This window comes from Salmo salar, chromosome ssa05 (genome assembly GCF_905237065.1).
Source record: "Salmo salar chromosome ssa05, Ssal_v3.1, whole genome shotgun sequence".
In the NCBI taxonomy this organism is placed as follows: Eukaryota; Metazoa; Chordata; class Actinopteri; order Salmoniformes; family Salmonidae; genus Salmo; species Salmo salar.
In genome coordinates this window covers 58,085,203-58,111,639 of record NC_059446.1, presented here as the reverse complement: position 1 = coordinate 58,111,639, position 26,437 = coordinate 58,085,203, and the positions used below count along the sequence as shown (strand labels likewise).

Here is a 26,437-nt window from a genome sequence, read left to right as displayed (position 1 = left end):
GGGGCCAGTGGGATACGTCAAGAGACACTATCCTAAATTAATAAACAGATACTCTAATCATCCACACCCTCTTCAGTAGTCATTAACTCCCATTACAAAAAGCCCTGTACTCACACCTCAGTCTCCCAGCAGATGGGAGCTCCACCAGACAACAGGTGGTAGATCGTCATGGAAACCATTCCCGGCACGATAATGATTGAACCCATGGAAACAATGCCTGGGACCTCGCTAACAACTCAGACGTATGAGTGAAATACGAGACAGATCTGCAATAATTACGGAATGTGTCTATGATCTTTATTAGAATTAATTGCCTACAGTGCCTTGCGAAACACCTCCATCTTTTGTTTCTAAATGACCAGAATATATTGCCATAGACATAGAGGATTATTATATATATATAATTGACGCTGTGATACCTACATACTTCACAAGCGATGTACTAAATTCTTGAAAGACAAGACCCGTGTTCCCATGAATTATGAAATAAGTAAAATGCAGGAGAATGACTGAAAAACATATGAATATATTACTAAAGAGAACAGATAGAGACGACTAGTGATTGACTCAGTTTACACAGTATGAGAGACAGGCTCATGGAGAAAGCATACACAACCAGCGTGTGTTGGTGAGGTGGGCTCAAACCTTGACATGACTATTTAGAGAAGACATTTTGTCAATACGATACTTTTCTTCTGTGTGGTTTTTCAGTGATCCCAGATAGCCCAACGGAGTCGAATGAACACCGTTTAGCTAACATTTTCCCAAGTTTGTCGATAGCTGAGGATAAGTCATCAGTGGGTAGGCTACTCTAGTCCTTCAGGACTAGAGTAGCCCCCCCCCATATCTACATCGATCTAATAAGATATAACTTAAAATCTGCTTTTGAAAAGTCCGATTTTTCATAACACGCCAGATCAGAGGAGTTCAAACAGCTCCAGAATGTCAACCACTGATTAGTGGTTGATGGGAGAGAATGGCTGTAGGATAAGCAGGAAGTAGCATGGCAGTCTCGAGCTGTGCATGTCAATTATTCGGTGACATTTTTGGAATGACAACTGGAACTCCACTAACTGAATGAGAATGAAGACGAATGAAAAACAACTGTACATGTTCAGATCTGTCATTTAAGTGCGCACATGCATACACTCTCGGTACATTCTGTATCTTGTCATTCCAATTTCAAGCTTTCACAGAAAACCAATGCCTCATGCACCTTGAGATGAACCTTCAACCGAGACCTTTGAAAACAGAAATGTTCAAACCCAGCTTTCAGGAAGTGAGGTCAAGATTCTCCAGAATGAGGACACTTCCTGTGAACAGTGAGCAACAACCCAGTGCCTTCTTTATAAAGTCCAAGAACAGCAATGAGAGGATACAATATATCCTCTTTTTACAGCAGACAAATATCATTGTTCCTCATTTGGGTTGTGTGAAGGCTGGGTCAGAGGTGTTTGGTTAAATTTAGCTTGTTTACTCCTCTGCTATCTATGCCTAGATTGCATTTCAACACAATCAATACTGTCATATTGGATCAGAGCAACAGGATAATAAGACTCAATAAAGCTGTGAGGGGCGTATAGGGGGTATTGTATATCAGAGTAGCGGGAAGAGGATGGAAGCTAGGATAGAAAATGGGGTTGGTAAAAACAGGCATTCAAACACACACATACAACATGCGCGTGCATACACACACACACACACACACACACACACACACACACACACACACACACACACACACACACACACACACACACACACACATTGTTACAGTATATATACAAACACATAATGCACACAGACCCCACACTCAGAAATCCCCACACACCTCTAGAGAGAGAATGAGAACTCTCCTGAAAGCTAAATAAGACAGGTTTATATCTGGGCTGCCAGTAAAACCAAATCATGAACAGACTATTTGCCTCCACGAAGGAGAAGGAACATATTTGTATGTACACGTATTTCACATAGCAAATGATGTTCCGTTCACCACAGAAGATAGACCCTTAGACACAGGAAACAGTATTTGCAGAATAAGAACAATCCTCCTGTAGAATCAAGGCTAATCTCAAACATATTGCCTCAGACACAGGCTCAGATACAGGAGGTAGAGAGAGAGGGGGAGAGGAAGGAACTGTACAGAAATCTGCGTTTCCTGTTGATGAAAACGTTGTCAGCAGTTGCTCTTGTTTGAAGCCTAATGATTAAGAACCTGCTGAGTTTTACAATGTCAGACGTTTTAATGCTGCTCCAACACATTTTCTTTTAAAAACAATAGGCTGGTATTCAACTGCTTGAGTGGTCCAAAGCAACAGCAAGGAACATTCAGCACCAAATAGTAGCATAGTAGCAATCATCTGTTGCTGTATGGACACCTGTAAACCTATGCCTCCTGTATCGAGCAACCTCAAACGGTATTTATATGTGACGTATTTACAGAATAGTTAAACATCCTACTTACAGTGTATGACATCCACTGAGTGTACAAAACATTATGAACACCTGCTCTTTCCATGACATAGACTGACCAGGTGAATGATATGATCCCTTATTGATGTCACTTGTGAAATCCACTTCAATCAGTGTAGATTAATGGGTGGTGACAGGTTAAAGAAGGATGTTTAAGCCTTGAGAAAACTGAGACATGGATTGTGTATGTGTACCATTCAGACAGTGAATGGGCAAGACAAAATATTTAAGCGCCTATGAACGGGCTATTGTAGTAGGTGCTGCCGGGTTTTTCAAGCTCAACAGTTTCCTGTGTGTATCAAGAGTGGTCCACCACCCAAAGGACATCCAGCCAACTTGACACAACTCTGGGAAGCATTTGCATCAACATCGGCCAGCATCCCTGTGGAAGGCTTTTGACACCTTGTAGAGTCCATGCCCCAACGAATTGAGGCTATTCTGACAGAACAAGGGGGGTGCAACTCAATATTAGCAAGGTGTTCTTAATGTTTTGTACACTCAGTGTATTTGGTTACTGATTTAACCTAGTAGGAGCTGTCTGCTATCCAAAGCCTTCCGTGGTTTATTGATTGACAGAGTATGCTAATCTGACCAGTAACATCAGAGGTTTCCATCGCTATCACAACATCTACAGTTGAAGTCGGAGGTTTACATAGACCTTAGCCAAATACATTTAAATTCAGTTTTTCACAATTCCTGACATTTAATCCTAGTAAAAATTGTCTGTCTTAGGTCAGTCAGGATCACCACTTTATTTTAAGAATGTGAAATGTCAGAATAATAGTACAGATAATGATTTATTTCAGCTTTTTATCTGTCATCACATTCCCAGTGAGTCAGACGTTTACAAACACTCAATTAGTATTTGGTAGCATTGCCTTTAAATTGATTAACTTGGGTCAAATGTTTTGGGTAGCCTTCCACAAGCTTCCCACAATAAGTTGGGTGAATTTTGGCCCATTCTTCCTGACAGAGCTGGTGTAATGGAGTCAGGTTTGTAGGCCTCCTTGCTCGCACATGCTTTTTCAGTTCTGCCAACAAATTGTCTATAGGATTGAAGTCAGGGCTTTGTGATGGCCACTCCAATACCTTGACTTTGTTCCCCTTAAGCCATTTTGCCACAACTTTGGAAGTATGCTTGGGGTCATTGTCGATTTGGAAGACCCATGTCAGGAAGCTTTAACTTCCTGACTGATGTCTTGAGATGTTGCTTCAATATATCCACATCATTTTCCTCCCTCATGATGCCATCTATTTTGTGAAGTGCACCAGTCCCTCCTGCAGCAAAGCACCTCCACAACACCCCCGTGCTTCACGGTTGGGATGGTGTTCTTCGGCTTGCAAGCCTCCCCCTTTTTCCTCCAAACATAACGATGGTCATTATGGCCAAGCAGTTCTATATTTGTTTCATCAGACCAGAGGACATTTCTCCAAAAAGTACGATCTTTGTCCCCATATGCAGATGCAAACCATAGTCTGGCTTTTTTTTGGTGGTTTTGGAGCAGTGGCTTCTTCCTTGCTGAGCGGCCTTTCAGGTTATGTCAATATAGGACTTGTTTTACTGTGGATATAGATACTTTGTACCTGTTTCCTCCAGCATCTTCACAAGGTCCTTTGTTGTTGTTCTGGGATTGATTTGCACTTTTTGCACCAAGGTACGTTCATCTCTAGGAGACAGAGCACGTCTCCTTCCTGAGCGGTATGACGGCTGCGTGGTCCCATGGTGTTTATTCTTGTGTACAATTGTTTGTACAGATGAACGTGGTACCTTCAGGCGTTTGGAAATTGCTCCCAAGGATGAACCGGACTTATGGAGGTCTACAAATTTTTTTTTCTGAGGTTTTGGCTGATTTCTTTAGATTTTCCATGATGTCAAGCAAAGTGCCACTGAGTTTGAAGGTAGGCCTTGAAATACATCCAGAGGTACACCTCCAATTGACTCAAATGATGTCAATTAGCCTATCCAAAGCTTCTAAAGCCAAGCCATGAATTTTCCAAGCTGTTTAAAGGCACAGTCAACTTAGTGTATGTAAACTTCTGACCCACTGGAATTGTGATACAGTGAATTATAAGTGAAATATTCTGTCTGTAAACAATTGTTGGAAAAATGACTTGTGTCATGCACAAAGTAGATGTCCTAACCGAATTGGCAAAACTATAGTTTGTTAATAACAAGACATTGTGGAGTGGTTGAAAAACGAGTTTTAATGACTCCAACCTAAGCATATGTAAATTTCCAACTTCAACTGGGGTGGCAGGTAGCCTAGTGGTTAGAGCTTTGGACTAGTAACCGGAAGGTTGCTAGATCAAATGCCCGAGGTGACAAGGTAAAAATCTGTGGTTCTGCCCCTCAACAAGGCATTTAACCCATTGTTCCTAGGCTGTCATTGTAAATACGAATTTGTTCTTAACTGACTTGCCTAGTTAAATAAAAAAGTGTGCATGTCTTGGAATATAAAATACCCATAATCATTAGTAGGCTTACAGGCTCATTCATTTGTCATACCTCTAATGTTAGGATTAGGGGGTATAAGGTCATGGGATCCTAGATCTGTGGTTGGGGTCAATATCTACCCTAAGTGTGTCTTTTCTGTTTAGGTCATATCTACATTATAAACAACATGTTGAATGGAATCGAGCATGTTTCATCTGTGCCATCCAAACACCTCACCCATGCAGTGAGAATATAATGGAAATCTAAAGTAAAACCTGATGACCGTGAATTCACTTCAATGTCATTTCCCCGAGAACCGACCGCTGTTCAATTCTCCCTCTCGGAGTGGTGAACTGGGATAAATTCTGGCTCCCCGCATCCAGGGGCTAATCTCCACTCAGAACACACTACGGTGTTCTAAAATTCCACTGACCTCTCATTTCCGTGCTCCATATTCCCGCTTCCGATCAGAGCACAGGCGGAACACCGCTGCTTCTACACGTCAGTCACACGGAGCGGTGAGAAAAGCTTATATTAACAAGAGGACTTCAGGCTCTGGGGGTTTTGCATATAAATAATGTGTCTGGAGCCAAGATGAAATCAAATGGTGTGTGCGTGCGTGTGTGTGTCTGTCAGCTGGATTTGATTTCAAGGACAAAATCTCCGTAGCTATATGCTGTCTACTGGAAACTAACAAAGTATGTTTTCAATTTTTCATCCTCTTGACATTTTAAACATTTGAAATCACATTTTCGGAAATAAAATACGTGCCAAGCACTCCAAGAACCTTTCTATGTGTGTACGGTGAGATGGTTTCTTTCCACACTGGTTAGCACAGCACTCAGTTTGTCCTTTCCCTATGGGGCCATGGTGTTAATATCAAATAATTCTTGCCTCTTTGTTTCAAAGCCATTTTCGAAGGTAAATGAAAGGTAGCAGCATGGCCATGTTCGTGAATGTGAGAAATAAACTTACATAAAACTTGGGGTTATAGCTTGCTAGCTAAGGCTGCCTGGTATTTACAGTGGCCGTTTATTAAAAGCTCATGACACATTGCTCTTCATATCTTGGTCCGGTCTTTATGTGGCTCAACATGGCCCCCTGTCATTTGGTAATTTAAGGGCGCTTTCACATATCCCCTTATGATCCTGATCCTGGAGCATTTGATACCCTGATCCGCGCTATAAAGCATGTGTGAAACGCAAACGAACCCTGGCTGAAATGAATCCTGGACCTGTGTGAGTAGCGGGACCAAGATCCAGGACCAGAGTACCAGATATCGTGACACAGCATCTTGCTAATCGCACCCTGAAACTGGTATTTTCAAGTCTTGTGAAAGCAAAACGTATTCTGTAGAATTGCTCCAGGAAACCGAACCAGGGTGCTCCAGGAAACCGAACCAGGGTACCAAATTACATTTGTGAAAACACCCTAAAAGTAACTGGCAGTGCTATATAGTGGCTGTTTTAAAGATACATGGACATGATTGGAAACAAATAAACACGAACATTTGTAATCTTCCCATGTCCTAATTTTTGATTAGTTGAAAGTATTTGGTTAGAGCTTGTTGCTGAGACCAAAACACTTTTTAGAACAAGGAAGTATGAACCCGGATGCACAGAGGCCACATTTACATTACAAAGGCCTTATACCCAAGTAATTGGAATAAACAGGCTAGTTAGTATATACAACCATGAGGACGTATAGTGCACTTCTGTGATCATATTAAATGTTGTGTATTTTGTAGGAAACAGCACTAACATTTGCAGGAACTATGAAACTCCCTGTAGCCTAGTCACATGCCTGGTACAATTTAATTACATACAGTAAGTTATCCCCCAACAGTTACCCTAAAAAACTGCTTAGGTAATGTAAGGATTTTCAGACAGACCCAAACACTATAGGGACACAACTACACAGACTCAATATAGTCCTAGGAGACATAAACAGACACAGCTTTAAAAAAGAGTGAGGCTGAGAACTGAGAAAGAGCGAGCGAGAGACAAACAGACACAGTGGGAGAGAGAGAGAGATAGCGTGGGGGGGGGAGAGAGAGAGAGAGAGAGAGAGAGAGAGAGAGAGAGAGAGAGAGAGAGAGAGAGAGAGAGAGAGAGAGAGAGAGAGAGAGACGCACGCATGCAGCCCCAGACACCCAGATGGTGTATCTTAGTACCCATTCTCTCCCCGTCAGATTGACTAGCTAATGGAGTCTAATAAACTGTCACAGCCAACACACAGCACACTACATCTCCCAGCTTCTCCCGGCTCCAGAGGTCTGCATCTCCCACCAGCCCACCACCGTTCACACTGTTTGAATTGTAACTTCTCATGGAGGGAAATAAAGTGATGGCTATATTTATCCCCAGCTTCCATAGGTCTCTGCTGCTCGCCCCATATACCCGCCCCTGAGCCATGAGCAGAGCAGGTCTCAGGAAGAAACACCCCACCTTGCATCTCATCAACACCTCAAATTGCAACAAGAAATGGCTCTGTGGGTTGGGGGTGTGTGAGTAGGTGGGAGAAGGCGATGGAGTCTATTATGCTGGAGGAATGTATTTCCATCTAACTAAGTGTGAGGCGGAGGGCAACATGTTCTGTGGTTGGAGTGCATGTTGTGTTTGTCAGTTTAATTTCTGTTACTGAACTTGAACAATATGATGGACAATATGATAGTTAAGCATATCTTTGGTGTGTAAAAAGAGAGTTGGGAAACATTATAATTTGGTATTCTTACTGTAACAGTGATTAGTACATTTTTCAAACGGCTTAGAAATAACCACTGAATTACATGTCTTACCATCTTTCCCTACGAGGAAGTTGACGTATTGGTATGTGTAGGCTATGCCCACCTTGGTCTCCACCTGTGGTCTCTTCAGGGTGGAGTAGATCTTCCCTGGACTGTTCTCCTCTGATGGCTTCAGCTTCCTCAGTCCACAGCCCATCTCCCCAGAGTGTGTGTGGACCCTACATAGGGAATAGATGGGGCAGAATGAGATTCCTGTGAGTGTGTGTGTGTGTGTGTGTGTGTGTGTGTGTGTGTGTGTGTGTGTGTGTGTGTGTGTGTGTGTGTGTGTGTGTGTGTGTGTGTGTGTGTGTGTGTGTGTGTGTGTGTGTGTGTGTGTGTGTGTGATAATAATAAGGTGGGTTCATATATTTGTCCTATTTCACACATGTACAAGTGTTTATTAATACACGTGTGAATTGGAAATTCGTTTTTTGCATATCCTAAATCCCCCTGAGACACCCTCGAAGAGTGGGGTCACGGCCAGGGTCTGCCATCACCTTGTTGGCTCTGGGATTTAAACTAGCAACCTTTTGGTTACTAGCCCAATGCTCTAACTGCTAGGGTACCTGATGCCCGTGTGTGTGAAACTGGACACCAGTCCCCAAAGCATAAGACATGTTCAATTTAGGGAGAGATGGATTAATCTCTCTATCACACACACACACACACACACACACACACACACACACACACACACACACACACACACACACACACACACACACACACACACACACACACACACACACACACACACACACACCTCACGTATGGGGCCCCAAGGGAGTCTCAGAGGGAAAACCAATAAATAAAAACATGCTGGATAAGCGGCTCCAAATAAATAAATAAATAAATAGGCATAAATGAGCTTGATTTTTCATGGGTTCCGGAGCCCTCGTTCCCTGGGGGACAAATTAACAGAGACAACCGTGAAAGACTATGGAAAAGGGCCTCTAAAGAGCCTGTGCACCGGGCGTCACCCAAATGGCTTGTGACAGCGGTGCTGCATCTCCATTGGCTCAGGCTGGCACAGGTAATATCCCATTGTGCTCTGCTGATTAAACCCAGGAGGGTGTGATGGGGGTTCCAGGGGGCGCGGCCCCCCAGCTGATGAGGAACGCACTGTATTATGTTCCCCTCTAATTATACGCCGTTCCGGGCTCCGCCAGCGGACTAATCCAGGAGGCCGTGGCGGGGACAGGAGGATGGGGGGAGATGGGAGGATGGGGGGGGGACAGGAGCGAACCGGTGCTCTGTTAATGAGGTGAGCAGGAAGAATGAAAAGGTGAGAATCAATCAAGGGAAAAAGAGGAAATGGGTGGCTGGTTGGAGATTGTTCGCTAGAGAGACGAGTTAGGTAATGCATGGCAAGTAGAGTCTGGAGAGATAGGCCACTGTAATTAGACCCTGTTGAATAGAAGTGACGAGAAGAGGAGATGACAGAGATTCAAAAGTATTGTCATGAGAGCCACTGTCTTCCACAACACCTACATAGATATCCGTGTTTGTATTATGAAATGAAATGTGTGTATCACCTATAATCTTTGTCTCTTTTTGATAAATGTCATGCGTGTGCATAAAATGTATAATTTATAACAATACAGGCAATGTCTTTCAAGTCAATACAAGCAGTGGCGTACCACAGTTTTATTGACCATCTCATACTATTCTACACATTTTGCAATGAGGATGAGAGAATTTAGCATTCTTTAAGCATATTTCCTGCTATTCTACACATTTTGCCATGGCTTATGACCTGCTTGCGGGGGCTGCAGGGTGAGTAGTTCAACAGTGAATACAAGGAATGCTTGTAGGATCTGATGTTTTGTAGTTTTGTAAATATGCTTCAAAGAAGTTTAAAATTGGTTTTTAAATGTTTAAAATAGAGCTCGGTGAGTCATCTCCCCGGGAATTGTGTCATTTCTTCTCTGTGTCTTTAAACTGGGGCTCATGCCTCAGTTCCAAAATCAAGAGCACACATTTCAAAGCCAAAAGAAACAAAAAAACAGATCTTCCATTTCCCTAAAAGTGTTCAATATCTCCTAAACAGCCCCCCAGGACTGAACTCTAAAGCAACTCGGCTCAATGACATCAACATTTTTCTGTCATCAAAGAAAACAGGCGAATACTACAGTAAAATATCCATAGTTTTTAACATTATCTCAGATGTGCTCTGTCTAAGTTCCAGTGAACTACGGAGAGAGGCTCCACAATGTAGTGTACAGGAAAGGCAGAAGAAGTCTGAACAAAAGGAGAAGAGAGAAAAACAAAAGGCTGAACATTTTAGAAAAACGTAGGGGCTCTTATTCGTATAGCTCCTGGAGGCCAACGGGGGGGGAGTGAGGCGAGGCCAGGGTATTTTTAGAGTTGACAGAAGAAGTGTGAGATGCTTATGATTTTCAGAGTGACTGTTTTCCCTCTCAAACTTCTCCTCAGAATCGAGGTGCATGTTCTGAGCATGCTCTGTCTGAGCTCTGCCTCTACGGGCCCACTTTGGTTAATCTCCTCTGCTTTTCAGACTGACAGCGAGGGAGTTTGGGTTACACCAACAGTCTAAACAACGGCTCGATATTGTCAGAAAAACAGAAAGGCATTGATTCTTTGCTGAATTAGGAATGATCGGTTCACTGTTTCTTTCCTTCTTTTGTTTGGAGTTAATTGCATTTGAGGTTTTACTCGATAAGACTTTGTAAGTCAAGATGTTATAGGAGTCCAAAGGGTTTGTTGTAACTGGATGTACTTAAATAGGACGGATATACACTGAACAAAATATAAACGCAACATGCAACAATTTAAACGATTTTAGTTCATATAAAGGAAATCAGTCAATTTAAATAAATAAATTAGACCCTAAGCTGTGGATTTCACATGACTGGGAATACATATGCATCTGTTGGTCACAGATACCTTAATAAACAAGGTAGGGGCGTGGATCAGAAAGCCAGTCAGTATCTGGTGTGACCACCATTTGCTTCATGCAACGCATCTCCTTCGCATTGAGTTGATCAGGCTGTTGATTGTGGTCTGTGGAGTGTTGTCCCACTCCTCTTCATATTGGCGGGGACTGGAACACGCTGTGGTAAACGTCGATCCAGAGCATCCCAAAAGTGCTCAATGGGTGACATGTCTGGTGAGTATGCAGGCCTTGGAAGAACTGGGGTGAAGGCGGCAGATATATGGCACGACAATAGGCCTCGGGATCTTGTCACAGTACCTCTGTGCGTTAAAATTCCAATCAATAAAATGCAATTGTGTTTGTTGTCCGCAGTTTATGCCTGCCCATACCATAACCCCACCTCCATCATGGGACACTCTGATCACAATGTTGACATCAGCAAACCGCTCGCCCACACCACGTTGTCTGCCATCTGCCAGGTACAGTTGAAACTGGGATTCATCAAGAGCACACATCTCTAGCATGCCAGTGGCCATCGATGGTGAGGAGTTGCCCACTGCAGTCAGGTCAAGACCCTGGTGAGGACGACGTGCACGCAGTTGAGCTTCCCTGAGACGGTTTCTGACAGTTTGAGCAGAAATGATTTGGTTATGCAAACCAACAGTTTCGTCAGCTGTCTGGGTGGCTGGTCTCAGACCATACATTGTTGGTTAAGGGCTTGTAAGTAAACATTGCACAGTAAGGTCTACACCTTCGGCGCATGTGACAAATAACATTTTATTTTATTTAAAGAAGCCAGATGTGGAGGTCCTGGGCTGGTGTTGTTACACATGGTCTGCGGTCGTGAGGCCGGTTGGACGTACTGCCAAATTCTATAAAACGACATTGAGGCAGCTTATGGTAGAGTAATCAACATGAAATTATCTGACAACAGCTCTGGTGAACATTCCTGCAGTCAGCAAGCCAATTGCACACTCCCTCAACACTTGAGACATCTGTGGCATTGTGTTGTGTGACAAAACTGCACATTTTAGTGGCCTTTTATTATTCAAAGCACAAGGTGCACCTGTGTAATGATCATGCTGTTTAATCAGTTTCTTGATATGCCACACCTGTCAGGTGGATGGATTATCTTGACAAAGGATAAACACTCAGTAACAGGGAAATAAGCTTTTTGTGCATATGAAACATTTCTGGGATATTTTATTTCAGCTCATGAAACAAGGGACCAACACATCACATGTTGCATTTATATTTTTGTTCAGTGTAGAAAGTCATGTTTGTTAGCCATGAACCTGTTTGGTTCCTAAACTGACCTATTTTGTACCTTCTACCCAACGCCAGCATCACAAGATACTTTTCACGTACACATGGATTTTGTATTGTAAATATGTGATAGTAGAGTAGTGGCCTGAGGGGAACACACTAAATGTATTGGGTAAAGTGTTATGAAATGTAATTTTTAAACTGAATATAACTGTCTTAATGGTGCTGGACCCCAGGAAGAGTAGATCCTTAATAAATATAAATATAAAATTCAATGGTTAAACATCCTTCATAACCACCAACATCTCCACAGTTACTTAGCACAGAATTTATGTTATCAGCTGGAAGACTGTGTCCCTTTTTCTCAGTGGAGGGAGGGAGAGCGGAGATCGATGAGTCGGGTGAGAGGCAGCATCACCGCTGCTCCTTCTCTCCCCTCAAACTGACCATCAGTCCAGTAATAAATAAATAAAAAATATGGAAACCAATTATTATGCTTACTTAGCTGTGCCTCACAAGTAATACAACAAATGATCTACTACCAGTGTGATCATCTACCTAATTTTAAATATAATTCCAAAATGGTCTGAGAACAACATTGGCTGGGTAATTCAAGCATAGCCAATACGCAGTGACAATGTTTTGGGCCTATAGCCCACTGCACAAACCTCATTGCTACAGTACTGTTTTTAATTGGGTAATGTGGTATAGGCTTACGTTATTTAAGTCATGTTAAAAAAAAATCTGAGTGGTAGATCTCGGCTTGCATTTTGACTTAGAAAGTGATCTTGACTCAGAAAAGGTTGGTGACCGCTAGATTAGAGGAAGAGTAAGCCAGCTCCAAACTTAAAGGGGGGCTGAACTTCCTGATTTGGCCTTGTTTTTTGGCTTGGTCATTAAGAAATGCAGCGGACATGACTGAAGGCAAACAAGGAGTTGTCTTGGGGGGGGGGGTAAATGTGGGTGTCTCTTGTGTGTTTGTTCGCATGTGGCAAGAGTTTGTACATTCACTCTGCCAAAATACTGCACAGTTACAGTCACTCACCCTTCTAAATAACTTGAAATAGTCTAATCAGGTCTTGTGTCTTGAAGTCGCCTAGGCTAGCTAGTGCTAACTTCTTTCGCCAATTAGCTTCAGCCGGCTGGTGTGCGACTGTGGCAAAGTTGACATTGGACAGCCTAGTTCTGGGGCTAGTTAAGGACTGTCAATAACTTACGCAATGCAAATGGGACAATATTTAATGTTGCACATATTTTAGTTATCTAATTAAATGCTTTCAATATTTGTGTTTCTACAATTTATAGTTGGTTTAAGGTTAAGTCATAGAAATGTGGAGTTATTGACATTTAAAAAATATTGTCCCATGTACAGTAAATTGTGTAATTTACTATTGGTCCCTAACTAGCCCCATAGGGATACCGGATGTCAAACCAAATTGATAGGCATTATGATCAGGTCACATGCAGCTGTGCCCCAAAATGATGATTACTTGAGTGCTGCAGGCTGTGGGCAAATGTACAGTACCCTTCATTCCGTGACATACCAGTAATTTCCTTTCATCTCGCAAATCTCTGTTTTTGGACAGGGCTGACTTTACGACCAAAACTATCCTATTTACACTTTGTAGTCAATTTTCACAATCGAATAAACGTTTGACTCCCATCGATGCCACATAGGCAGGCTTTATTCAAAACTAAGAAGTTGCTTTTCAGGGGCAGACGCTCTTTAAAACACGGCCATCTCTTACATTGCCTCCGTCTCTACCCCGGACTTCTGCCTGTGTCTATCACAGTAACCCCGATTACCCCGGTTCTTCAATGTGACAAATAAAGCAGTTGTGTACAAGGTGCAGTTTCCTGGCAGCTGTTGTGTTGACCACTCAGGGGGGAGAGTGCTCTCAGGGGCCTGGAGCAGGGCCATTCCCTGTTTGGACTTCCTCCCTCCTTCCTTCCTTGGCTCCTTACCTGGGCGGGACAGTGGACAAGGGGCAAGGGGCCCAACAGAGGAAAAACAGAGGTGGGCTGGGATTTAGGTTGTGTTGGTGACCATACTACAGCAACAAAAACAATTAGACCAGTGCTAATATTACATAGCTTGAAAGCCCTGTAGTTAAGATGAAAACAAGGACCCTAACGCAATCCCAAATACTGGGCCTTCTCTGAAAACTGGAATAGCTTTTTTGAAAACCCACAGCTCGACACAGTTTATTACATTCAATATAAATCTCCAAGGACAAGACATAATGACACACATAAAGAAAGAGCCTTGCTGAAAGATGAGGGGAGATAAGTGCTGGTAAAAACAGAGTGCAGTAAACAAGCGTCTGCTTGAGCCTCTCCAGTGCTTCAAGGCTGAGTGTCCTGGCTGGCCCGGTGGTTGGTTCGATCTGGTTCCAGCCAAGCCATCTCTCTATCGTCTCAAGGCCTGGGCACAGCCGGCTACATATGCTGCACCCAGACACACATGTACTGTAGGGAGCTATTGCCATGGGAACCAGCCCCTTTAGAACTACTTCCCCTCTCAGGAGAATAATAGACACCAATATCTCTATTTTCCTCTCTCCAAGGGCTAAGCTCTCGTCTCTCCCTTCTCCCTTCTCTTTCTCTCACTGCCTGTAAGGTCTTCTCTCTCATTTCCTCCCAGTCTCTGTCTTTCAGTTCTGTATTTTGCATTTGCTTTGTTTGACAGTCATTATCTTGATAAAGTACGTATAATGTATTCACTCTGGGTTTTATACAATACCCAGAACTCTACACATTTCTAAATCTATCATGCATAAACATTGCAATGGATGAGTCCGATCATGGCCAAAGTGAATGGCAGACAGCAAGAAGGAAAATAACAATGCGAAAGAGGAAAAGCAGGTTGATAATATTCTATTTTCCAAAACATGGGCACAGAGATTTCAAGGAACGACTCATTGGTTTCATGCGAACTTGCTGGAGGCGGGCCATTTTTTTTTTATTACAGCCAACTGAAGCTAAGTTTTGCATTTCAGATACAGTATTGACAAGTCCTTGAACATTACTTGATCAATACTGCTGCAGTTCTTGACCACCCAGTCAATTTTCCTTCTAGAAATGCAGTATCAAAGGGGAGTTTTCTTCCTTGCTTAGCGACTACAAAACAAGTGAATACTGGATACCACCATGTTTTCCTTCCAGCAAAGGGATTTCTCTTAATATCCATTCTAAGTACTTTAAGGCTATGCCAAAGGCTTGAATAAATTGGTCTCTTCAAAAGCCCATCACTAAAGAAAGAAAAAGGAACAATCTTTGCCACAGATCATGTACCCAAGCATTTCAAAGGACATAGATGTGATGCTTATGCAAGAGTATAATCCATTTAGACTGTCATCGCTGTCAGGAGAAGTGCAATAAATTACCCGTCATCTTCCAGCAAGTAATCAGGCTAAGCTGTTTACCCAAAAGGCCTAAAATACGGTGGGTAGGTACTTGTAGGGAGGCAAATAGGGATAAATACAGTATGTGTGGAATTGTGTGTGTGTGTAGAATCTTTCAACTTGTGGCTAGGATGTGGGGATTGAGCTTGGGCCAATTCCGGTGTGAGTTATCTGGCCCAAATGTATATAATACTTGGGGCTCGGGCCGATTCCGATGTGAGTTATCTGGGCCAAATATATTACTTGAGGCTTGGGCCGATTGGGGCTACTCTCTGGCAGAGGATTACACGGGCTGCTTTATATAATTAACATTTCATTATTTATTTTTCCATATTTTCTCATTGTGTCTGTGATCAAAAAAATACAATTAACAATTAAATGAAATTCTTTAAGAGTCCTGTGTAGTATTTTAGTATTTTGATACTTTGTGCATTAAAATCTTTGTGGCTGGAGCCTCCTGAGTGGCACAGCAGTCTAAGACACTGCATCGCAGTGCAAACTGTGTTGCTACAGATGCTGGTTCGAGACCCGTGCCGGCTGCGGCCGGGAGACCCATGAGGCGATGAACAATTGAGTTAGGGGAGGGTTTGGCCGGCCGGGATGTCCTTGTCCCATCGCGCTGTAGCGACTCCTGTGGTCGGCCAGGCACATGCATGCTGAAACGGTCACCTGGTGTATGGTGTTTCCTCCGACACAAAATGTTTTTTTGTGGATGGGTATAATTTGTATGTATAAAATGTATAATAGTAATATTTCAAATGACTAAATCGGGTGATTTTGTATACATTTATTTAAATTTGCATCGGGCGGCTTCTGGGGAGATTCTGGTAAGATGCCGGCAAGGTCAGCCGAATTCCGGTAAAAGGAAACGGCCCGATGGTACTTGGGCCAATTCTGGACAGTCATTAATTTTGATTCCAGGCCGAGTCCGACACCCGATTCCAGATGATTCAATCAGTTCCAGACCCCAGGAAGAGGGCTGCTTCTGGGCCGATTCCTCATTGCTAGCTGGGATACTGTAAAATGCAGTAAACTTGTAGACTAGTGGTCAACTTTCTCCTACTCCCTCTGTGAATGTTTGCACTGTACATGCTGAGGAGAGTAGAACATCAATTAAGGTTTAAAATCAAGCAAGACTTGCCAATTCTATTCAACCCAACTCAATTCAAATTCAACTCAATACCAGATAAATCTCTACACCCTGGTCCAGTAGCAAACATATGGGAACTGGATTAAAATGGAAATTTGAACGTCAACACAGCTGGACGACAGAAGTCAATGTTCAGAAAATCTGTGAACATGATCTACTTTATGAAACACACAATAGTGAGTTCCTACTATGTAGGCCTTATAGATTATATCTGGCGTGTATTAAATTTAACAACGTAATTATGTCATGAAAGTGTTTTTGCTCCGGCTCCCTCGCTTCACCTTTTGCCCCATCTATTATTCTCTGTTTCAAATGAGGCCTACAGTGTGGAGCAGATACCACAATGACTTTCCCATTCAGGGCTGGCCAGTTATATTTGGGTTGTGGCTAGTCTGTGATGCAGTCATTTGGGGGTTCCTGGTGAAAAGTGTTTCCCTGTGTGTGTGTGTGTGTGTGTGTGTGTGTGTGTGTGTGTGTGTGTGTGTGTGTGTGTGTGTGTGTGTGTGTGTGTGTGTGTGTGTGTGTGCTAGCTCGTGACCCAGCAACAATAAAGGGTTAACAGCCCAGCCCTCACAACCAACCAGCTGGAACTGATTAACAGTTCACTCAAACTCTCTCTCTCTTCCTCACTCACTCCCTAACGCTCTCTCTCATTCCTTCTCACTCTCATTCTTCCTGTCTGTGTGCATTCCTCTCTCATGCCCTCTTCTCCTTTCTCCCAACCTCTTATCCCTTCTCACATCCTTCAACTCATTCACTCTACTTTGTCCCTCCTCGCTCTTTCTTTCTCTCACACTGGCAAACACACACACACACTCTCTCTCTGCAGTAGAGGCTAAGGTTTAATACTGTATGTCAAGCACATCTTGAAATATCATCAGGGTTCAGTGATTGGAGCCAGGTAGACATTTCTGGCATTCTCACCCCTCTGGTACCACACTTCCAGTTCTCTGCTGCCAATGACTGGAACGAATTGCAAAAATCACTGAAGCTGGAGTCTTATATCTCCCTCAGTAACTTTAAGCATCAGCTGTCAGAGCAGCTTACCAATCATTGCACCTGTACATAGCCCATCTGTAAATAGCCCACCCAACTACCTCATCCCCATATTGTTATTTATTTTTTTGCTCCTTTGCACCCCAGTATCTCTACTTGCACCCCAGTATCTCTACTCTACTTCCAGTGTTAATGTTAAATTGTAATTATTTCACGACTATGGCTTATTTATTGCCTAACCTCGCTAATCTTACTAAATTTGCACACACTGTATATAGATTTTTCTATTGTGTTATTGACTGTACGTTTGTTTATCCCATGTGTAACTCTGTGTTGTTTGTGTCGCACTGCTTTGCTTTATCTTAGCCAGGTCGCAGTTGTAAATGAGAACTTGTTCTCAACTGGCCTACCTGGTTAAATAAAGGTGAATCAAAATTTAAAAAATACATTACATTTTTTGAACTTCAAACCAACCAGCTCATTGATCTGCATGATTACCGCTCTGAGCATGACCAGGTGTTTGTGTGTGTGTGTGTGTGTGTGTGTGTGTGTGTGTGTGTGTGTGTGTGTGTGTGTGTGTGTGTGTGTGTGTGTGTGTGTGTGTGTGTGTGTGTGTGTGTGTGTGCGTGGGTGAGTGTGGGTTGGTGATCAGGAGTTTCTTGTAAGACATTGCACCCAAGCCAAACTTGTGGCTTGCGGCATCCCTTGACTGATGCATTCATCCTCATTAATCTGCCTCTGAACGGTTGTTATGCTATAAACAACTAGAACACTAAGTTGTCTGTGGCTTCTGTCCAAAGAGATGTAAAGTCTGTCTTTATCAGTGTCTTTTCCTGTAGGCTACATATTTATTTTCTCAAGCCTTGAGAAATAAGGTTGTAGACTAGTGGTAAACACATGCAAGTTAAAGTATAAAGAAAAGGGAGTTACCTGATCAGAAGCTGTTGACTACAGGAGTTGGAAAGTTCACTGTTGAGATCAAGAGAAAGCCACTGGAACGGATCCTCGAACAAACACACACATTCCACTGACAGGAGAACAGCACCGCGCAACAGTCCACGCTCAGATCCTCTGCGATTCTTCACTCAGGTCCTGTCGATACAGCTCGAACTGAGGCTTTCGGTCAAAGAGGGAAAAAAAGACAGCAAGAAGACTCAAATCTGGATGGGATCAGTAGCTCTGCCAGCTTGTAATATCCTCGCCAGAGGCTCACTAGCTAACGGTGCGCAGCAAACACTTTGAGTGCGTGCGTTTAGGTCATGCTCAAAGTATGCCTCGGCTATGTTCTGCAAGCTCAGGGAAACCACATCCTGTCACATATCTACCTCCTCTCTCTCTCTTTCTCTCTTTCTCTCTTGTGATTGTCTGAAGCGATGGAGCGCTCTGACCCAACCTCTGTTCGGCGCAGCCCCTCCACCCCTCTATCTTTCCCTCTCCCTCTCTTTCACTCACTCAAGGCTTCTCCGGGAGCCGCACCAGTTCCAGTCGACTGACTGAAGAATCCATCTGAGGATGAGGCTGGGGGAAAGAGGGAGGGCGAGAGGGAAGGGGGGGAATGCCACAGAGAGAGAACGAAATGAGGAGAGGTGAGGAAGCAAGAAAGGGTGTACAAGGAGTACAAGTGTAGAAAGAGCTAGGGAGACAGAAGGATGGAAAATAAAAATAGTAATTTCAAGGAGAGATATAATGTATTATACATACTAGTATATTCCTTGAGAATTTGGTGGGTAAGTTGTTGTGTCAGCACTTCTGTGGTGACTATACATATTTAATACGTTCCTGTCGAGGCCCCCTATAGCTGCATATTCATTATTCACACCAGTCTGTGAGAGGGACCACTGCTCTGGAGATAGTTGACTGACACAGAAAACAGTGATTTTCACAGAACCGAACATTGAAGCAAAACAACACGGGAAGGCGATTGCAACGTAACACGGAAGTTATTCTTTATGCAGGCGCAGTGTGTCACGACTTCCGCCGAAGTCGGTCCCTCTCCTTGTTCGGGCGGCGTTCGGCGGTCGACGTCACCGGCTTTCTAGCCACCGCCGATCCACTTTTCATTTTCCATTTGTTCTGTCTTTGTCTTACACACCTGGCTTCACTCAACCAATTACTTGTTTATTATTTAACCCTCTGTTCCTCATGTTGTGTTTGTGAGTGATTGTTTATTTGTATTCAGTCCGTCTTTGTGGACTCATATGTTACTTTGTATATTTGCCTTTTTTGAGTAAAGTACATTTATTACTCAACTCTGCTGTCCTGCGCCTGACTCTCTACACCAGCTACACACAGGACCCTTACAGAATCACACACCCCATAGAATGGAGTCAGCAGGAGCAGGTTCCCTCCCTGTTCCAGTGGAGGAGCGCGTTCAGCAGCACGCGACCATGTTGCAATGTCTGGATACCGCCATGGATCACGTGCTGCAGACGATGGATCGTTGGGAGAGAGGAGGTTTCCCAGCACCTCCACCAGCCCCACTACAGCCGGGCCGGCCCACTGTCCACCCCTCTTTCACCCAGTCCCAGCGGGATTCGACTCGCGCTCCCAAGGGAGTATGATGGGACGGCTGCCGGATGCCAGGGGTTTCTACTCCAGCTGGAGCTCTACCTGGCGACCGTCCACCCGGCTCCTTCGGGGCGTGAGAGCGTGTCCGCCCTCGTCTCCTGCCTCTCAGGCAAAGCCCTGGAGTGGGCCAACGCCGTACGGAGTGAGGGAGACGCGGAGTTGGACCATTACGCAGAGTTCACCCGTCGCTTTCGGGCAGTGTTCGACCACCCGCCTGAGGGTCGAGCGGTGGGTGAACGTCTGTTCCACCTGAGGCAGGGGACGAGGAGTGCTCAGGATTTCGCATTGGACTTCCGGACCCTGAAACGACAGGGCCTTGATCGATCACTACCGGTGCAGTCTGCGCGAGGATGTCCGTCGGGAGTTGGCCTGTCGAGACAGCACCGTCACATTGGACCAGCTGGTGGACCTGTCCATCCGACTGGACAACCTGCTGACTGCCCACGGCCTGTCAGTTCCATCCCCCAGCACCTCCACTCCGATGCCCATGGAGTTGAGAGGTGCTGCACTTAGGGCGAAAGGAGGAGGGGCCAATCCCTGCACCATCTGTGGCCGCAGAGGGCACACTGCTGGTCAGTGCTGGCGGGGTTCCTCAGGGAGTCGAGGCAGCAGGCAGTGCACTATCGTGTCACCCCAGGTGAGTCGGCACCAGGCTCACCCAGAGCCCCCTGTTGCTCAAATGTATGTGTTTATTTCATTTCCTGAGTTTTCCCCGCATTCCCAGCATAAGGCACTAGTAGATTCAGGCGCAGCTGGGAATTTTATTGACCGTTCATTTGCCCATAGTTTAGGGATCCCCCTTGTTCCTGTAGATATGCCCTTCCCTGTGCACGCCCTAGATAGTCGACCATTCGGGTCAGGGCTGATTAGGGAGGCCACCGCTCCACTAGACATAGTTACGCGGGAGGGTCATAAGGAGAGAATCAGTCTCTTCCTTATTGATTCTCCTGCGTTTCCCATGGTGCTGGGCTTACCCTGGTTGGCCTGTCATGACCCTACTATTTCGTGGCAACAGAGGGTTCTCAAGGGGTGGTCACGAGAGTGCTCAGGGAGGTGTGTGGGGGGTTCCATCGGTGCGACTACGGTGGAAAGTCCAGACCAGGTCTCCACCGTGCGCGTCCCCTCAGAATATGCCGATTTGGCTCTCGCCTTCTGTAAGAAGAGGGCGACTAAATTACCACCTCATCGATGGGGGGATTGTGCGATAAATCTCCTGGTAGACGCAGCACTTCCCAGGAGTCACGTGTATCCTCTGTCACAGGAGGAGATGGTGGCTATGGAAACATATGTCTCCGAATCCCTGGGGCAGGGATACATTCGGCCCTCCCCTCCACCTGCTTCCTCGAGTTTCTTTTTTGTGAAGAAGAAGGATGGGGCTCTGCGCCCGTGTATTGACTATCAAGGTATCAATCAGATCACTGTGAGGTACAGCTACCCGCTGCTGTCCGCGACCGTTTGATCTATTGGGCCCATGTGTCACCCTCCTCTGGTCATCCTGGCAATGGTCGGACGGTGCATTGCCTTAGTAGGAAGTACTGGTGGCACACCTTGGCCAAGGACGTGAGGGTTTATGTTTCCTCCTGCTCGGTGTGCACCCAGTGCAAGGCTCCCAGGCACCTGCCCAGAGGGAAATTACAACCCCTACCCGTTCCACAATGGCCGTGGTCGCACCGGTCGGTGGACTTCCTTATGGATCTTCCTCCCTCATGGGGCAACACCATGATCCCGGTTGTTGTGGATCAGTTTTCTAAGTCCTGCCGTCTCCTCCCTTTGTCCGGTCTCCCTACGGCCCTGCAGACTGTGGAGGCCCTGTTCACACACGTCTTCCGGCACTATGGGGTGCCTGAGGACATAGTTTCTGATCGGGGTCCCCAGTTCACGTCCAGGGTCTGGAGAGCATTCATGGAATGTCTGGGGGTCTCGGGCAGCCTCACCTCAGGTTTCCACCCCGAGAGTAACGGGCAGGTGGAGAGAGTAAACCAGGATGTGGGTAGGTTTCTGCGGTCATATTGCCAGGACCGGCCGGGGGAGTGGGCGGCGTTCATCCCCTGGGCAGAGATGGCCCAAAACTCACTCCGCCACTCCTCCACTAACCTCTCTCCTTTCCAGTGCGTACTGGGGTATCAGCCGGTTCTGGCACCTTGGAATCAGAGCCAGATCGAAGCTGCTGCGGTGGACAAATGGTTTAAGCGCTCGGAGGAGACCTGGGACGCCGCCCATGTGCACCTACAATGGGACGTGAGGCGGCAAAAAGCAAGCGCCGACTGCCACCGCAGCGAGGCCCCGGTGTTCGCACCGGGGGATCGGGTCTGGCTCTCGACCCGAAACCTGCCCCTCCGCCTGCCCTGCCGGAAGCTGGGTCCGTGGTTTGTGGGGCCATTTAAAGTCCTGAGGAGGCTGAACGAGGTATGCTACAGGTTACATCTTCCCTCAGATTATCATATTAATCCCTCGTTCCATATGTCTCTCCTCAGGCTGGTGGTGGCTGGTCCACTCCAGGAAGCTCAGGTGCGGGAGGTTCCTCCACCCCCTCTGAACATCGAGGGGGCCCCGGCATATGCTGTTCGAGCCATCCTGGACTCGAGGCGTCTGGCGAGGGGCCTTCAGTACCTCGTGGAGTGGGAGGGGTACGGTCCGGAGGAGATTGCTGGGTGCCGGTGGAGGACGTCCTGGACCCTTCGTTGCTGCGGGATTTCCACCGTCTCCATCCGGATCGCCCTGCGCCTCATCCTCCGGGGCGTCCCCGAGGTCGGTGTCGGCGCGCTGCTGGAGCCGCACGTCAAGGGGGGGTACTGTCACGACTTCCTCCGAAGTCGGTCTCTCTCTTTGTTCGGGTGGCGTTCGGCGGTGGACGTCACCGGCTTTCTAGCCACCGCCGATCCACTTTTCATTTTCCATTTGTTCTGTCTTTGTCTTACACACCTGGCTTCACTCAACCAATTACTTGTTTATTATTTAACCCGCTGTTCCTCATGTTGTGTTTGTGAGTGATTGTTTATTTGTATTCGGTATGTCTTTGTGGGCTCATATATTACTTTGTATATTTGCCTTTTTTGAGTAAAGTACATTTATTACTCAACTCTGCTGTCCTGCGCCTGACTCTCTACACCAGCTACACACAGCACCCTTACACAGTGATGGAAAAAAGTACCCAATTGTCATACTTGAGTAAAAGTAAAGTTACCTTAATAGAAAATGAAAAAGTGAAAGTCACCCAGTAAAATATTACTTGAGTAAAATTCTAAATTAATTTGGTTTTAAATATTCTTAAGTATCAAAATTAAATGTAATTGCTAAAATATCCTTAAGTATCAAAAGTAAAAGTATAAATCATTTAAAATTCTTTATATTAAGCAAACCAGATGGAACAATGTGTTTTTTAAATTTACAGATAGCCAGATACTCAACAATGCTCACTTTGCAAACAAAGCATTTGTGTTCAGTGAGTCCGCCAGATCAGTGGCAGTAGAGATGACCAGTGGTGTGAATTTGACAATTTTCCTGTCCTGCTAAGCATTCAAAATGTAACGAGTACTTTTAGGTGTCAGGGAAAATGTATGGGGTAAAAAGTGTATACTTTTACTTCACTTCTAAAGAAAATTAAAAGTTGTCCAAAATATATATATTAAAGTACAGATACCCTCAAAAACGACTTAAAGTAGTACTTTAAAGCATTTTTCTTAAGTACTTTACACCACTGTGCAGTTGGATGGGACAGATCAATTATGGGACATCAGCATTTGGTCTGCTGTGTACATGTGGGCTCTTGCATCATTGAGGATACTATTCTCTCCTGGAGCAGCAAAAACATTGCTGGACAGTTCAGATATTGCCGCCAGAATTGGCAACACACTGTTGTCTGAGTATTTCAGATGGAACCAATGCTTTTCCAATGGGAGTCATTTGTTAATGAATGAGATGTGCCTCCATCAAAAGACAGACCATCTCTCGAAAATAGTTCAGTTGAGTTGTACTTTTGGACAATGATGTAGGTCATATACGATTCCATCCATTTTCGTGCATCTCATTGTGTCTCGGGCTTAATTGCTGAAATGAAGGACCAGAGGCAATGCCTTGAGAAAGATGCCATTGCCCTGGAGAAGTCAGTAGACAAGGGGAGCTTACATTGAAGGCAGAAATCACAAGGAATCTCAGTTTATCGCAAGTGAGTCATCACATTTGAGCTAACAAATTGGCTGAGAAGCATTCCTTTGTCCAACTAGACAAATCGGAGTGCAAATAAAGTTGAGTTTGGCATTCAAGATTCTGTTCTAAAATGTCCTTTGCGTTACTCATTGGAAATGTTATCAATAAACATATGCATTTTCCTTGCGCTGCATGCTGTGCAGATGATAGCCTCACGATGCTCTTGGTCATAAGAAGCTTATGAACATGTCAGAACTCTCTGAATTGTTGTTAAAAATGGCTTGTGTTACTTTTGATCATGGCCTGACATTTGAAAATCACATGAAAAGCATATCCATGACAGCATACTTCCATCCCAAGGAACATTTCTAGAAATACACTACATACATCTCACAGCCTTTCTGGACAAACATGATCATACAACATCATAGTTATGCTTAGAACATTGTATGAGCTTCTGAAAGCATTATCTGGAAAGCCACTCTGCAATTGAAAGAATCCTGGCCTCAGCCCATTTCCTTGAACAATAGGGCAGTTGTATGCTCAAAACAGGGCACTTTCCTCCAAGGGCATACACTTCTTCCAGTGGTAGTGGGCCTCAGTCAGAAGGCAACCATTTCTTCGGGCCACAAATAATGATGCCTCTCTGTTGAAAGCTTGAGATTCTCTCTTCTACTACACAACAGGATCCCTATTAGAGTTCAAACTTACTCCCTGAAAGCAAGAATAGGAACTGCCAACACACATCTAGTTCTGGGCTACACGCATCCAATTTAATATGGCATATTTAGCATTTGAGTACATTTTACAGGCAAAGGTGACATTGGATGAAAAACTGTTCCAGGAGTACTACTCTGCCCTTGGAGAAGATTTCAAGCATCATGTTATACGCAACACTGATGGTAAAGAATGGGTAGCTGTTTTCCCGCTTGTTATAAGTTACAACTGAAATCAAAAGCTGCCAGTCTGCCAGAATAGCTCCTTTGCTGAAGCCTGAAGAACAGTAATGATCATCCACAGTGTAATATCCACCATGTTTAGTCGCGGGTTATCAGTTTATAATCTGTCATAAAGAATCATGTTGAGAACAAAGGACATTTACATGATGTCATCAGACTGAATGCTTGGTTGGTGTTATTAGGTTTATACTTGACTGTAACCCTAAGATGACCCTAAAGGAATGCACCACTGGTTTTACTGACATTTTCCCACTGATACAAGCTCAGAAACCATTCAAATGGGATAGCAGCACCTAGCTTTAGCCGTAGCTTTGTGCACGCTGGTGTTTCATACAAGAGTCATACTCAAAATAAGTCTAAAGAAATTGCTTAGATGGAACTTTGTGTCATTGTAGCATGACTGTAAACACTGCCAAATCTGGAGAAATTGAGTTGAGATTAATAAACATGACCAAATACATTTCCAGATTCACATGTTCAATTTTCAAATTATTGAGCTAACTTATGTGCTAAAATGTAACAGTTTATTTGTTAGATTTTAGACAGAGAAACATAATGATGAGAACCTCAAAGAAACATTTGGAACATATTGGAAATTCAACCCGGGTTTATTGACTGACAGTACTTTAACAAAAACAAAGGAATTCGTAAGACTTTATCTTGCACAATACAGGTTTAGTGGACCCACTTATCGTACGGGATGCCTTTAGAGGCCATTCCATTAAATATTCATCCCCCCCCCCCCAAAAAAATGGTACTGGTCAATGGAGATAAGACTTACAACAGAATAGAACATCTAACATTACACATCAATGGTATTGATAAATGTACTAAAGAAGCACTGAATAATCTAGACACAAAACAAAATAAGTTTGAGGAACTTAATCAGGAAAGATCAGGCTTCACTTATCTAAAAAAACTGAACAAACTGGATGGAGAACGACAAAAAATTCCTAAACCTTCAATATATAAACGCAACAAAAGAATTACCTTACAGAAATACTTCTCACCAAAGGAGATTTTGAATGAGGAAGTAAAATATTGTAAATAAATGTTCTATTGTCAAGTTCCTCCAACCTCACTTCACGATGAGTTGTGATATCCTTCTACCAATTAAAAAAAACTATATGACAAAAAACAAGATTCTTGTGAAGGTCTAATTACACAAAATGAATTATCGATGGCAATTGATTCCTTTCAGATGGGGAAAAGCCCTAGCCTTGACATTCCATAAGCGATATACACATTTTATGAACTACTGAAAGATCCATTACTATCATGTTTTAAATTACTTGTATATAAATGGCAAACTGTCAGACACACAAAAAGAGGGACGGATCTCTCTCCTACTGAAGCAGGAA

General features: G+C 44.2%; 1 protein-coding gene across 2 annotated transcripts in view; it reads right to left on the bottom strand.

Moving 5' to 3' along the window:
- Positions 1-18,872, bottom strand: part of LOC106605274 (raftlin) — a 67,072-nt gene extending 48,200 nt beyond the window's left edge. For both annotated transcript variants that reach the window (XM_014200731.2, XM_014200732.2), the window contains exons 1-2: positions 18,334-18,872; positions 7,704-7,870 (exon numbers count right to left, since the gene is read on the bottom strand). In XM_014200731.2, coding sequence (XP_014056206.2) covers positions 7,704-7,848 — 145 coding nt within the window. In that variant the 5' untranslated portion in view covers positions 7,849-7,870; positions 18,334-18,872. The remainder of the gene's footprint in view (positions 1-7,703; positions 7,871-18,333) is intronic.
- Between the last annotated feature and the right edge of the window lie 7,565 nt (positions 18,873-26,437).